Source organism: Myxine glutinosa, chromosome 7, assembly GCF_964187855.1.
Source record: "Myxine glutinosa chromosome 7, kmMyxGlut1.1, whole genome shotgun sequence".
Lineage (NCBI taxonomy): Eukaryota > Metazoa > Chordata > Myxini > Myxiniformes > Myxinidae > Myxine > Myxine glutinosa.
This window is the reverse complement of record NC_136267.1, coordinates 183,796,752-183,810,911: the sequence shown is the minus strand read 5'-3', so window position 1 is coordinate 183,810,911 and position 14,160 is coordinate 183,796,752. Positions and strand designations below refer to the sequence as shown.

The following is a 14,160-nucleotide window of genomic DNA, read 5'->3' as shown; positions in this document are numbered from 1 at the left end:
GCTCCAGATATGTCCTACCCATTGATGTTCAGAAGCATCTAATCCAGATAAACAGTCCATTCACTGGTCGTGATCCATCGGGATTTTATGTCCACTCGGGCCTTGCACCGGTCCACATGGTCGGGAGCTTGCAGTATGAGCAGTTGCCCGTTCGGTGAGCTGAGAAAGTTCTCCAAGTCTTTAGTTGTGCAGAGGCACAGCCCTTTCTCTCAGGTATTTTGCAAAGTATTTTCAGCTTATTTCAGAAGCTTTGTGAGCCATTTCAGGTAACAATCCTTAGCTCCACCACACGATATACTTTGTGATGCCCTCGATGCCGATGTCTCTTGGGGGTTTCTGCACATGCGTGCCGAGCATTCTGGAGCAGCATATGTCATTTCAAAAGTTGCGCATTGATGCAATAGAGTATATTTTATTTTTAATTAAGTATGTTCAAATAAAAACACGAGGACGGCACTCGGTAGAGCACATACCTCCACCAGGCTGAACAGTTTACGTTTTGTATCCCACTGATAGGCTGGATCTGGATTCGGATCTAAACCAAAATCTAATCGGCTTGTTCTTGTCACCTAACCAACTCATCCATCTAGTTTAGTAATAACTCGTCCAAAACGTTTTTAGCCACGTCGCAAGACTCTGCTCATAGAGTGCCCTCTGCTGTTGTTGTTGTTGTTCTTCTTCTTCCTCTTGTTCTTGCAGAGAAGACAAAACCTCGAAGCTCCACCCATTCTGGGAACCATAGCTCCACCCATTTTGGGAGAGGCTTCATATAAACAAATATCCACCATTTTATTAACTCGCATAGCTTTGAGGCCTGTTTTGTAGGCCCGTGGTGTCTTTCTCTCTCACACAGTTTTATTTCAAATCAAATTCGATATATCATTTCATTTTTCACAGTCGCTAACATAGTTTTAGACTCGGTTGAAAAAAAACGGGAAGAAAATCCGATGAAAGTTGCCCTTTATAGAACGAAATGAATTCTCAAAGGCCTGTAACTTCAAGTCCATTGAGACATTTTTTTTTTAAATCGCGGCATGGTCAGTCATACACCGCCCGAAATAACAGACGGGAAAATGCCGAGATATATATATATTTTGTTTAAATCGCGGCATGGTCAGTCATACACCGGTCGAAATAACAGACGGGAAAATGCCGAGATATATATATATTTTGTTTAAATCGCGGCATGGTCAGTCATACACCGCCCGAAATAACAGACGGGAAAATGCCGAGATATATATATTTTGTTTAAATCGCGGCATGGTCAGTCATACACCGCCCGAAATAACAGACGGGAAAATGCCGAGATATATATATATTTTGTTTAAATCGCGGCATGGTCAGTCATACACCGCCCGAAATAACAGATGGGAAAATGTCGAGATATATTAAAAATTCGTCCATTTGATGACAATCGTCACGATGAAATATTTAATTTATACGTCGTCACAATAATGTGGAGAGAGGAGCATAGCTTCGTTCACGTGTCGCCACACACGGGAAATTGCCGAGATATATTTTTTTAATCGCGGCATGGTCAGTCATACACCGCCTGAAATAACAGACGGGAAAATGCCGAGATATATTAAAAATTCGTCGCCACACACGGGAAATTGCCGAGATATATTTTCACTTTGCACAAAAATAACATCAAGTAATCGAATCAATAGGAATGTCCTGTGCCTATAACATCGACGTTATAGGCACAGCTGCATCTAGGCATTGTGTAACATCGACGCGGATTTTGTTTTAATTAAAACTTTTTGTACTTGTTTAAATATCATGTTATTTATCGCTTTTCACCCGATCTCTCAATGGTGAAGAATCACTTGGAAATTAAATAATTCTCGTATCCGAATCCATATTCAGATCTTCACCAAAATCTAATCATTTCTTCCTTGTCAAACACACAACCTGTCCACCAAATTTCGTCCAAATCCGTCCATAACGTTTTGAGATATCTTGTTCACATACAGACAAACGAAACAGACAAGGGTGAAAACATAACCTCCATCCACCTTCGGTGGCGGAGGTAAAACTCTTCTTTACAGTACACAAGATTACCTCTGCATTAAAATGACTGTTATTCCATCATGGCTTACAGATATGGGGAGAAGAATATGATGGAAAACGGGGAACGGACAAGGAACCTGTACCAATTGCACACCATATGCATCGATATCATCGTGTCTGGAGAGGTGATGTACTGTTTACAAAATTCTGGCATAGTCAGAGTACGTTTCCCACAAACACTGTGATGTTGTTGTTCAAATGGTGGGTTGGCCTTTACTGTAGGCATATTTGTCATGAAAAATAAATTCGTGTATTTTTTTTTGTTAAAAGCAAAAACTCACTTGATTTTGTAAGAAGGTATCATAAGCTTTAAAAAAAATTAGGGTGGCATTTTTTCTGAACATTCTAACGGCCTGAAATCCAAGATGGCCGCCACCGTAGCAAAACGCCCTAAATTTGAGGCTAAAATTAACTTAATGTGGTTTAAATATTTTTGTTTTCAGCATGAACTGCTTGGAACTTGTATATAGAGGTGACTATAATAACAATAACTTCCACCTGACTACTAATCTTTTTATTTTGCACAATTTCAGACAGAGGCTGCCTTTTTTATTTCAACATGGCGGCCGGAAAATTGACGTTCGAATCCAGTCACCGGCAGTAGTTTGTTCGCTTTATAGTGTTAAGGTTCCACTTGTCCATTTTATGGTGTACTAACATATTCTTTTCTTCTTTTGCAGGTTGCAAGTACCCACAGCAACCATCACCCAGGATAACATAGCTTAGAGACCTTAGATTAACCAAAATGGCAGAGTCTTCATCTAACAAGAAGTCAAAAACGGTGGATTTTGAACTATGCTTTATTTGCCAGTTGAGCAGCAAGCAAACAGATTATACAAACTATGTGCTTCGTCCTTCTTTTCCTTCAGTAGAGAAAGTAATTACAACAACTGATGTTCGATGTTTATATGGGGAAACAGAATTCTCTACATTAAAGAATCGCATAAAAGGTTTGTCAAACTCAGTGCAGTATTTCACGAGCATGGAAACCCATTTGAATCCGCTGATGAGGATGAGATCTACAACCTGCTCACCAAAGCAGTTATGAATGAAACTGCTACCAACGACATCCTTCGGCGTGATGAGATTGGGCAACGGATGTTTGAAGGTTTCGTCACTGAACGCCTAACGGAAGGAAAACTTTCTGTGTGGGACAAAATGACCAAAAAGAAACTGGGTACCTTCAAAAGTGCCAATGCAATGGCAGAAATCCGAATGGGAGACAAGGTGGTCAAAATCAAAGAAGAGCGAGGACTGTTGCAACGGTTCATTGTTATTTCAAGAAGTCGACCAGAGCTGAATCTCAAGGAATGCATCGGAACTTATGAGTTTGGTGTGGTGCCTCGATCACTATTTGCTTCAGATGGATCCCTCCTGCTGGCATACGATAAGGCATCAATACTTCATCATCTTGAGAAGCTGGACAGTAACACACAACATGTTCAAGCTGACAGAAATGAGGCAATCCAAGTACCCTTGCAGGTGGCAGACACAGCAGTGGAACATACAAATGTTGACCCAACAGATGAATCGTCAGCACACCGAGTGATCATTATTGATGGGATGGCTGTGGTAAATTCAGTTATCAAAACGGAACAAATGAAAACATGCCAAGACTTTGCAGATGCCTTTCTCCAGATAATCTGTAACATGGCAGCACAATATGATGAGGTCAGATTGGTGTTCGACCGGTACATCAAAACATCGCTCAAGGAACAGATGAGGACAAAGAGGACCAAGGGAAAGTCAACATATTACCACGTGAAGGACAACACTTTAATCCAACATATTTCCCTGAAGGACTTCTTATCAGATATCCGCGCCAAAGGACAACTGACCGAGTATTTGGCTGACAAAGTTGTATGTCACAGCAAGAGCTCCAACAACAGACTGAAACAACTTATGGTGACCTCAGGAACACAAACCAAGGGCAATGTTGATATCCCAGACTCGCTCCTCACTCACAGCCAAGAAGAGGCAGACACTTTGCTTGTACTGCATGCTCTAACTGTTCTCAATGAAGCAGAACTTGTTGTCAGTTCCCCAGACACAGACGTCTTTTTGTTGCTTGTCTGCATGTATCCAAACTTACCAACGTCTACAACCTTCCTTACGGGAAAGGGCAGGCTGAAGAGGAACATTTCTGTGCGGAGCATACACAACAACTTAGGACCAAAGCGCACTTCTGCACTGTTAGGTTTTCATGCTCTGACAGGTTCCGATATGCCTGGTAGATTTGCTGGCAGAACCAAAGACTCGTGCTTCAAGGCATTTATGTCTTGTGATGATGAGATCCTGGATGCACTAGCAATGCTCGGGAATGATGACATTGATCTGCCGCTGATGTATGCTCTCAGTTGGAACGCTTTGTCTGTATTTTGTATCGATCCAAAATCTACACAAAAGTGAATGAGCTCCGTTGGTTCCTCTACTCAAATCGTGCAGCCGAAGGAGAAAACCTACCACCAACTTCTGGTTCACTGGACTTACACATTCGTCGGGCACATTACATATCCATGATTTGGAGAAAAGCTTGTGAAACTCACCCGTGCCTCCCAGCACCACCTGCATTTGGTTGGACATTTGATGCAGTTTCAAGTCACTTCTCTCCAGTTCGCTGTTTGAATCCACCAGCTCCTGAAGCAGTATTGCACCTCATAAAGTGCGGGTGCAAACGTGGATGCGAAGGAAGGTGCAGCTGTCGCAAGAACAATATCCCATGTACGGAAGTTTGTGGGTGCTGGGTTTTCAGCTGCAACAACAAAACTGTCCAACCAGGGATAAATGAAGACTGTGAAGATTGAGGTGTTACTTTCGATGACATTCACAAAATTATAATTCACTTGATATCCATTGTTAAAAATACTAAATGAAAGCCAGGCATTTAATCAGTATGACTTTTGCATCTTCCTGTTTAATCGATTTAAGAGATTGAACAGTAATTCAAGTATTTCATTTTATTTAGATCTGTTTGTTGGCTTGTTAATTATGTATTCTTTGTGAAAAATACATGTCTTTAAACAGATACTTTGTTTGTAATTACATGCGAAGGGAGAAGGTATAGTTTACATTGTGGGTGCGCGGTGGCCATTTTGGAATTTGGCATGTAGATCATACATATAACATAAATTTGATGATTCCATTCGATTCCTGGTCTCAGAAAACATATATTTAGACACTTTATTTGTAATTGTATCACATGTACTCGCGAAGATATCGCATTATTAGTGTTCGGCGGCCATTTTGGACGCCATCTTGGATTTCATAGTCTTAGAATGTTCAGAAAAAATGCCACCCTAATTTTTTTTTAAGCTTATGATACCTTCTTACAAAATCAATTGAGTTTTTGCTTTTAACAAAAAAAATACACGAAATTCCAAATACTGTATGCCTATACTACTTGTTTAAGCATTGCCATCTCAACCCAATGCTCCTATAATGCGGAGAGCGCAGGCTCGAATACCATGTACTATCTATAATGGTCTTGTCTACTAATGTTATAGTTGCAGGTGTTAAAGTACACCGATGTCTCCTAATGTCCTTGTCCTGCTCCTCGTGAGTCTGAGATCAATGTCAATGAACCGCCCTTTCCCAGCGAGTCCACAATGCCAACGGTCTCGCTGCGTCCACACCATGAGACGCAAAGTAACCCAAGGACTGGTATTTGACTCCAACAGTGATAGTTATAATTGCTGCTGATCTAATGAGGAAGAAGAAGATCATTTTCCGGCATGTTTTGTCATTTTCTCCTATAGGCTGGAAAATTTGACGTGGTACCTACTCTCATTAGCATTGCATCTGCTCTAACGTCAATCGGCATGGTAAGGACAACGAGAAAATTTATTTCACACTCTCAAACGCTAACTCTCTCCACCCTCCCTCCCCCCCTGTCTTTCTCTCTCTAGCTCTCTCCCCTCTCCTTCCCCCCCTCTCTTTCTCTCTCTAGCTCTCTCTCCTCTCCTCCCCCCCCTCTCTTTCTCTCTCTCCCTCCCCCTCCTCTTTTCTCTTTTGCTCCTCTCCACCTCTCTATCCCCTCTCTCTCTCTTTGAAGCTCTCTCTCTTCCTCCCCTCTTTCTCTCTCCCTTCTCTCTCTTTAAAGCTCTCTCTCCCCCTTCTCCCTCACAATCTCCTCTCCCCCTCTCTCTCTCCTTCTCTTCCCCCTCTCCCTCGCTATCTCCCCTTTCTCCCTCGCAATCGCCCCCCCTCTCTCTCCTTCTCTTCCCGCTCTCCCTCGCTATCTCCCCGCTCGCTCTCTCTCTCGCTATCTCCCCCCTCTCCTTCACTATCTCCCCCCCTCTTCCTCCCTCTCTCTCTTTCCCTCTCTCTCCTTCCTCTCTCTCCCCCCTCCCTCTCTCCCCCCCTCTCTCTTTCCCCCTCCCTCTTTCCCCCTCCCCCCCTCTCTCTCTCCTTCTCTTCCCCCCCCCTCGCCCTCTCTCTCTCTCTCTATTTCCCCCCTCTCTCTCTCTCCTTCTCTTCCCCCTCTCTCTCTCTCGCTATCTCCCCCCTCTCTCTCTCTCCCCTCTCTCACACTCCCCTCCTACATTCTCAGTCTCTCTCCTCTCCCTCCATCTCTCTCGCCCTCCCTCTCTCAAACTCTCGCCCTTCCTCTCTCTCTCGCCCTTCCTCTCTCTCTCTCTCTCTGAAAATCTCCCTCTCTCTCTGCCTCTCTGATGTACCATACTCCTCTCCCTCGAGGTACACAGTGTAACAAATTAAAACTTCTCAGGCATGATTGGGCACTGCTTACAGTGCGAGCACTTGTTGAAAATGGAAATCTAGTAAAGAAGAGAAAGTTGATGGTAAAGTTAGTCACAAAACAGGACATGCTTTATTTATGATGTATAATAAAGAAGAAGAATCATGCATTTATGACCTGTTTTCTAGGGCTCTATTCTCTGTGATTTCATCTTGCTCTCCTGTGTTAAACAAAAGAAGACTTACCAGGGGCACAAGTTTGACAAGGTATGCTGGTTGAGGCACCTCATGAAGGTGTCAGGTCCACCGAGCACCACAAACTTCCACCATATTTGCATACATAGTAAATACAGAACCCCTTATGTAGCTTTCATGGAGAGAAAGATGTGACACAAAACTTCAGGCAACTTCACAAGATTTGCAAATCTTGAAATATTTGATGAAAGTCCGATTTCTTTCGGTAGTAAGTTGTAGACAGCAACCGCCCAGGGTAGTACTACCGTCCTGACTTAGGTGCGTTAAAGTGGTGCCCGGAACCATCTTACACGCCCGGTGTCAGGATTGCTGCTCTTACTTTCTGTCTCACTCAAACTAGAGTTGCCGGGCTAGCTTCAATCTCTCTTTCTCGCAAACAAACACCATACACTTTTCTTCATACACTTTTCTTCATACACTTTTCATCATACACGTTTCATCATACACCTTTCATCACACACCTTTCATCATACACTTTTCATCATACACTTTTCATCACACACCTTTCATCATACACTTTTCATCATACACCTTTCATCACACACTTTTCTTCATACACGTTTCATCATACACCTTTCATCACACACTTTTCTTCATACACTTTTCATCATACACTTTTCATCACACACCTTTCATCACACACTTTTCATCATACACTTTTCATCATACACTTTTCTTCATACACTTTTCTTCATACACTTTTCATCATACACTTTTCATCACACACCTTTCATCACACACTTTTCTTCATACACTTTTTATCATACACTTTTCATCACACACCTTTCATCACACACTTTTTATCATACACCTTTCATCATACACTTTTCTTCATACACTTTTCATCACACACCTTTCATCGCACACTTTTCTTCATACACTTTTCATCATACACTTTTCTTCATACACTTTTCTTCATACACTTTTCATCATACACGTTTCATCATACACTTTTCATCACACACCTTTCATCACACACTTTTCTTCATACACTTTTTATCATACACTTTTCATCACACACCTTTCATCACACACTTTTCATCATACACCTTTCATCATACACTTTTCATCATACACTTTTCTTCATACACTTTTCATCACACACCTTTCATCATACACTTTTCTTCATACACCTTTCATCATACACGTTTCATCACACACTTTTCATCATACACGTTTCATCATACACTTTTCATCACACACCTTTCATCACACACTTTTCTTCATACACTTTTTATCATACACTTTTCATCACACACCTTTCATCACACACTTTTCATCATACACCTTTCATCATACACTTTTCTTCATACACTTTTCATCACACACCTTTCATCACACACTTTTCTTCATACACTTTTCATCATACACTTTTCATCACACACCTTTCATCACACACTTTTCATCATACACTTTTCATCATACACGTTTCATCATACACTTTTCATCACACACCTTTCATCACACACTTTTCTTCATACACTTTTCATCATACACTTTTCATCACACACCTTTCATCACACACTTTTCATCATACACCTTTCATCATACACTTTTCTTCATACACTTTTCATCATACACGTTTCATCACACACTTTTCTTCATACACTTTTCATCACACACCTTTCATCACACACTTTTCATCATACACTTTCTTCATACACTTTTCATCATACACGTTTCATCACACACTTTTCTTCATGCACTTTTCATCACACACCTTTCATCATACACGTTTCATCACACACTTTTCATCATACACTTTTCATCACACACTTTTCTTCATACACTTTTCATCATACACGTTTCATCACACACTTTTCTTCATACACTTTTCATCACACACCTTTCATCATACACTTTTCATCACACACCTTTCATCACACACTTTTCATCATACACTTTTCTTCATACACTTTTCATCATACACGTTTCATCACAAACTTTTCTTCATACACTTTTCATCACACACCTTTCATCACACACTTTTCATCACACACTTTTCTTCATACACTTTTCATCATACACGTTTCATCACACACTTTTCTTCATACACGTTTCATCACACACCTTTCATCATACACTTTTCATCATACACTTTTCTTCATACACTTTTCATCATACACGTTTCATCACACACTTTTCTTCATACACTTTTCATCACATACCTTTCATCACACACCTTTCATCATACACGTTTCATCACACACTTTTCTTCATACACTTTTCATCACACACCTTTCATCACACACTTTTCATCACACACTTTTCTTCATACACTTTTCATCATACACGTTTCATCACACACTTTTCTTCATACACTTTTCATCATACACCTTTCATCATACACTTTTCATCATACACTTTTCTTCATACACTTTTCATCATACACGTTTCATCACACACTTTTCTTCATACACTTTTCATCACACACCTTTCATCACACACCTTTCATCATACACGTTTCATCACACACTTTTCATCACACACTTTTCATCATACACTTTTCTTCATACACTTTTCATCATACACGTTTCATCACACACTTTTCTTCATACACTTTTCATCACACACCTTTCATCACACACTTTTCATCATACACTTTTCTTCATACACTTTTCATCATACACGTTTCATCACACACTTTTCTTCATACACTTTTCATCACACACCTTTCATCATACAGGTTTCATCATACACGTTTCATCACACACTTTTCATCACACACTTTTCATCATACACTTTTCTTCATACACTTTTCACCATACACGTTTCATCACACACTTTTCTTCATACACTTTTCATCATACACTTTTCATCACACACCTTTCATCATACACGTTTCATCACACACTTTTCATCATACACTTTTCATCACACACCTTTCATCACACACTTTTCTTCATACACTTTTCATCATACACTTTTCATCACACACCTTTCATCACACACTTTTCATCATACACTTTTCTTCATACACTTTTCATCATACAGGTTTCATCACACACTTTTCTTCATACACTTTTCATCACACACCTTTCATCACACACTTTTCTTCATACACGTTTCATCACACACTTTTCATCACACACCTTTCATCACACACTTTTCATCATACACTTTTCTTCATACACTTTTCATCATACACGTTTCATCACACACTTTTCTTCATACACTTTTCATCACACACCTTTCATCACACACTTTTCATCATACACTTTTCTTCATACACTTTTCATCATACACGTTTCATCACACACCTTTCATCACACACTTTTCATCATACACTTTTCTTCATACACTTTTCATCATACACGTTTCATCACACACTTTTCTTCATACACTTTTCATCACACACTTTTCATCATACACTTTTCTTCATACACTTTTCATCACACACCTTTAATCATACACGTTTCATCACACACTTTTCTTCATACACTTTTCATCACACACCTTTCATCATACACTTTTCTTCATACACTTTTCATCACACACTTTTCATCACACACCTTTCATCATACACTTTTCATCACACACTTTTCATCACACACCTTTCATCATACACCTTTCATCATACACTTTTCATCATACACTTTTCATCACACACCTTTCATCATACACCTTTCATCATACACTTTTCATCATACACTTTTCATCACACGCCTTTCATCACACACCTTTCATCACACACCTTTCATCATACACTTTTCATCATACACTTTTCATCACACACCTTTCATCATACACCTTTCATCATACACTTTTCATCATACACTTTTCATCACACGCCTTTCATCACACACCTTTCATCACACACCTTTCATCATACACCTTTCATCATACACTTTTCATCATACACTTTTCATCACACACCTTTCATCATACACCTTTCATCATACACTTTTCATCATACACTTTTCATCACACGCCTTTCATCACACACCTTTCATCACACACCTTTCATCATACACCTTTCATCATACACTTTTCATCATACACTTTTCATCACACGCCTTTCATCACACACCTTTCATCACACACCTTTCATCATACACTTTTCATCATACACTTTTCATCATACACTTTTCATCACACACCTTTCATCACACACCTTTCATCACACACTTTTCTTCTCTTTTATTTAAGGCCTAGCCTCAATGAGGGCGACACAGCCCGTGCCTGGAGCCTCCAACATAAAGTAATAAAATCTAACGACCATCATGAAGGAGGTTTGCGCTGCAGCATTTGGAAAAGCTTTCATTGAAAGGCAACCATGACGTTATCTGGTTGGATATGACGATGGACCCTGTTAAGTGAAAGCTTTATGAATTTGGAACTAGGACTAATAGAGGCCTAGTACAACAAGGAGGTAGTACGACGATGGTGTGCGGACAATGGTGTGCAATGGTAAGGTGCACTTTTTATTTCTTCTTGTAACTTGAGAAAGTGCAGTTGGCAGCGTTACGTACACGATGATCTCCGTTCTGCTGGCATGTTGCCTACCATGTGACACATGTTAACATATTGGGAAAAAAGTTCCCAGTCAGTTGTATTGTATTGTATAGTTTTAGCTTACCTGGAACGAAGTTCAGGTGAGCTTATGGGATGGCGCGTCGTCCGTCAGTCCGTCCGTAAACACTTGGAACTTCTTCTCCGAAACCGCTGATGGGATTGCGACCAAATTTGGCACAAATTATATTGGTGTTGTGACTAAAGTTTGTTCAGGGAATTAATAAAGTCGGGGTCTAAGGGGGTTTACTGGGGTCAAAGTGGATCCAGGTTTGACCCCCAAAATAGGAATTTGCTTTTTCCTCAGAAACTACACACTATTTCGATGGAACGTGACCACAATCTTCACCACCCGTGATGTACCAAAGTTTGTTCACGGAATTAAAAATATCTGCCCCTTTGGGAGTCTACGGGGGTGGGGGATTTCCCCCCAAAATAGGTATTTGCTTTCTCCTCAGAAACTATACACACGATATTGATGAAACTTTATCACAACCTTCACCATCCCTGATGTACCAATGTTTGTTCAAGGCATTGGAAAAATTGGGGTCTGAGGAGGTACACGGGGTTGGAGGGGGGTGGTGGGGGTTGCCCCCCAAAATAGTTATTTTGTTGTTGTTGTTTAAAGTCTTATGATTATGTTAGTATGATTCTACCTGCTGCCCTGTCTTCCAGCAACCATTGAAATTGGTTTAAAATACCTTTAGTTGGTGCAGTATACCGTTTATTCTACCAGGTGAGCGCCAGGGTTATTGCCCCTATGTTTAATTACAGAGTCATGTCAGGTGTTGACACATTCCTGTCCCTTATGTCCTTAACACTAGGGACCCACCTAGTTATTACGTGTTTTTACTTTTTCACTTTTGGAGGAGAGTGGGTGCTGAAAAGGGTACGGTTGTGCAAAGTAGGAAGTTCTGCAATCGCATTTCCTACACCATGCCAATCCACAGAGTGACCAGGTAATTATGACGAGACGTTACTGGAGTAAAAATTGCCCCGTCGCCCACTGACGGTTATTTTCCTCAACACTCAACAGGCGGGGTGACCGGAGACGGAACCGATGAAGCGGCATCGGGTAGGGATTGTTCGAACAGAATCGACTTTGGTTAATGGAGTCCTGATTGGATTTTGTGCCGTGGAGGTTCGTGGATCCAGACGAGAAGGACAATCCTAGAAAACCTTGCTGCCCTGATGAGTCCTGTCAAATTTAGTTAAATTCTGGCTAGAAGCAATGAAGGAGATGCTTCAGTGAAATTGGATGAAATACCAATATTTGGGGAAAACCCCCCTTTCACCTCCTTTAAAAGGGTGGATCTGGATGGGGAGCACGACCCCATGAGACCTTACTGTCTTGATGCATCGTACAAAAATGTGGTCTGTATTGCTCAGGTAGTTGTGGAGATGTTTTAGTGAAAATGTGGGATTCAGGGAGGGGGCCCGTGGCCCCCTTTCTGGGGGGGATATGACCATGAGGAGCACAACTTAAGGTTAGGGCATGGTGACGATGCCTTGTGGTGAGTTTGGTCTGGATCTGTCTAGCGGTTTTTGAGAAGAACATTTTTGAATAAAATACCAATATTTGGGGCAACCCCCCCCCCTATTACACCCTCTTTAGGGGGCACATCCGGATGGGGAGCACGACCCCATGAGACCTTACTGTCCTGATGCATCGTGCCAAATTTGGTCCATATCGGCCAAGTATTTTGTGAGAAGATGTTTCAGTCAAATGTTAATGGACGTACCTACATAAGGATGGACGGCCGGACACCAGGACCCACTCTATAAGGTTATTTCGGAGAGATAACGTAATGATGTACCTTGAAAAATTTGTGTCTTTTAAAATGTTTCTGTGACTGGTCATGTACTGTTCCCCAAATGTTGATTATTTTTGTTTCTTTTTTTTCTCTTTATCGATCCTCCCACCCAACACCACCCATGTAATCCCAAGGTCGTTTTGACTGGTGATACCAAGAATGGTAAACAGGAAATGGAGATGGAGAAAAGCTCACAGGCTTGTGACCTCCTCAACCACGTCAACAAGCAAGAATACACTGAACACATCACAACAATATAAACCTGTGGACGAGCCAGCCGGTCATGCTTTGGCCTATTACAAACAAATGTCATCCTATTCCATATACAGTATCAACCCGACTCTTCTACTACTCATTGTGATGAGTAATGGCATCGCATTTCATTCTACGACTGGTCAGCTTGAATGTGCAGACCATCATGGAAGGCCCACTCGTGTCGGCTAAGGGATGGCAGTACAGAGCACTTTGTAGTGTGCTCCCTTCTGCGCCCTTTGGTGATCGCTTCCACCATGGAGTTGAATCTGCATTTATTTAAGTTCTGGACATTCATTTGGGGGCAGATGGGGGTGCCGCTGTGCCACTGATGTAGTGCCCCCTATAGGTTTTCATTAGTATACATAGTCGAGGCTCAAACAGGAGCTAGAACACATAATGTGATCAGGAAATCACATAACAAAAATAACAGTGGAAAAGGGAGGGGGGGGGGGGACACAAATGCAGGGTAAAAGGACAAAATGGATGGAGATCTGAAGGAAGAAGGACACACAAAGAACGAATGCCAGGGGAAGAGGAGGAGGACACAGGAGGTGAA

The 14,160-nt window shown here is 41.2% G+C and overlaps 1 protein-coding gene across 2 annotated transcripts in view; it reads left to right on the top strand.

Moving 5' to 3' along the window:
* Positions 1 to 13,618, top strand: part of LOC137431878 (P2X purinoceptor 3-like) — a 163,946-nt gene extending 150,328 nt beyond the window's left edge. For both annotated transcript variants that reach the window (XM_068123677.2, XM_068123678.2), the window contains exons 10-13: positions 2,105 to 2,198; positions 5,829 to 5,894; positions 6,958 to 7,035; positions 13,484 to 13,618. In XM_068123677.2, coding sequence (XP_067979778.2) covers positions 2,105 to 2,198; positions 5,829 to 5,894; positions 6,958 to 7,035; positions 13,484 to 13,609 — 364 coding nt within the window. In that variant the 3' untranslated portion in view covers positions 13,610 to 13,618. The remainder of the gene's footprint in view (positions 1 to 2,104; positions 2,199 to 5,828; positions 5,895 to 6,957; positions 7,036 to 13,483) is intronic.
* The last annotated feature ends 542 nt before the right edge of the window (positions 13,619 to 14,160 follow it).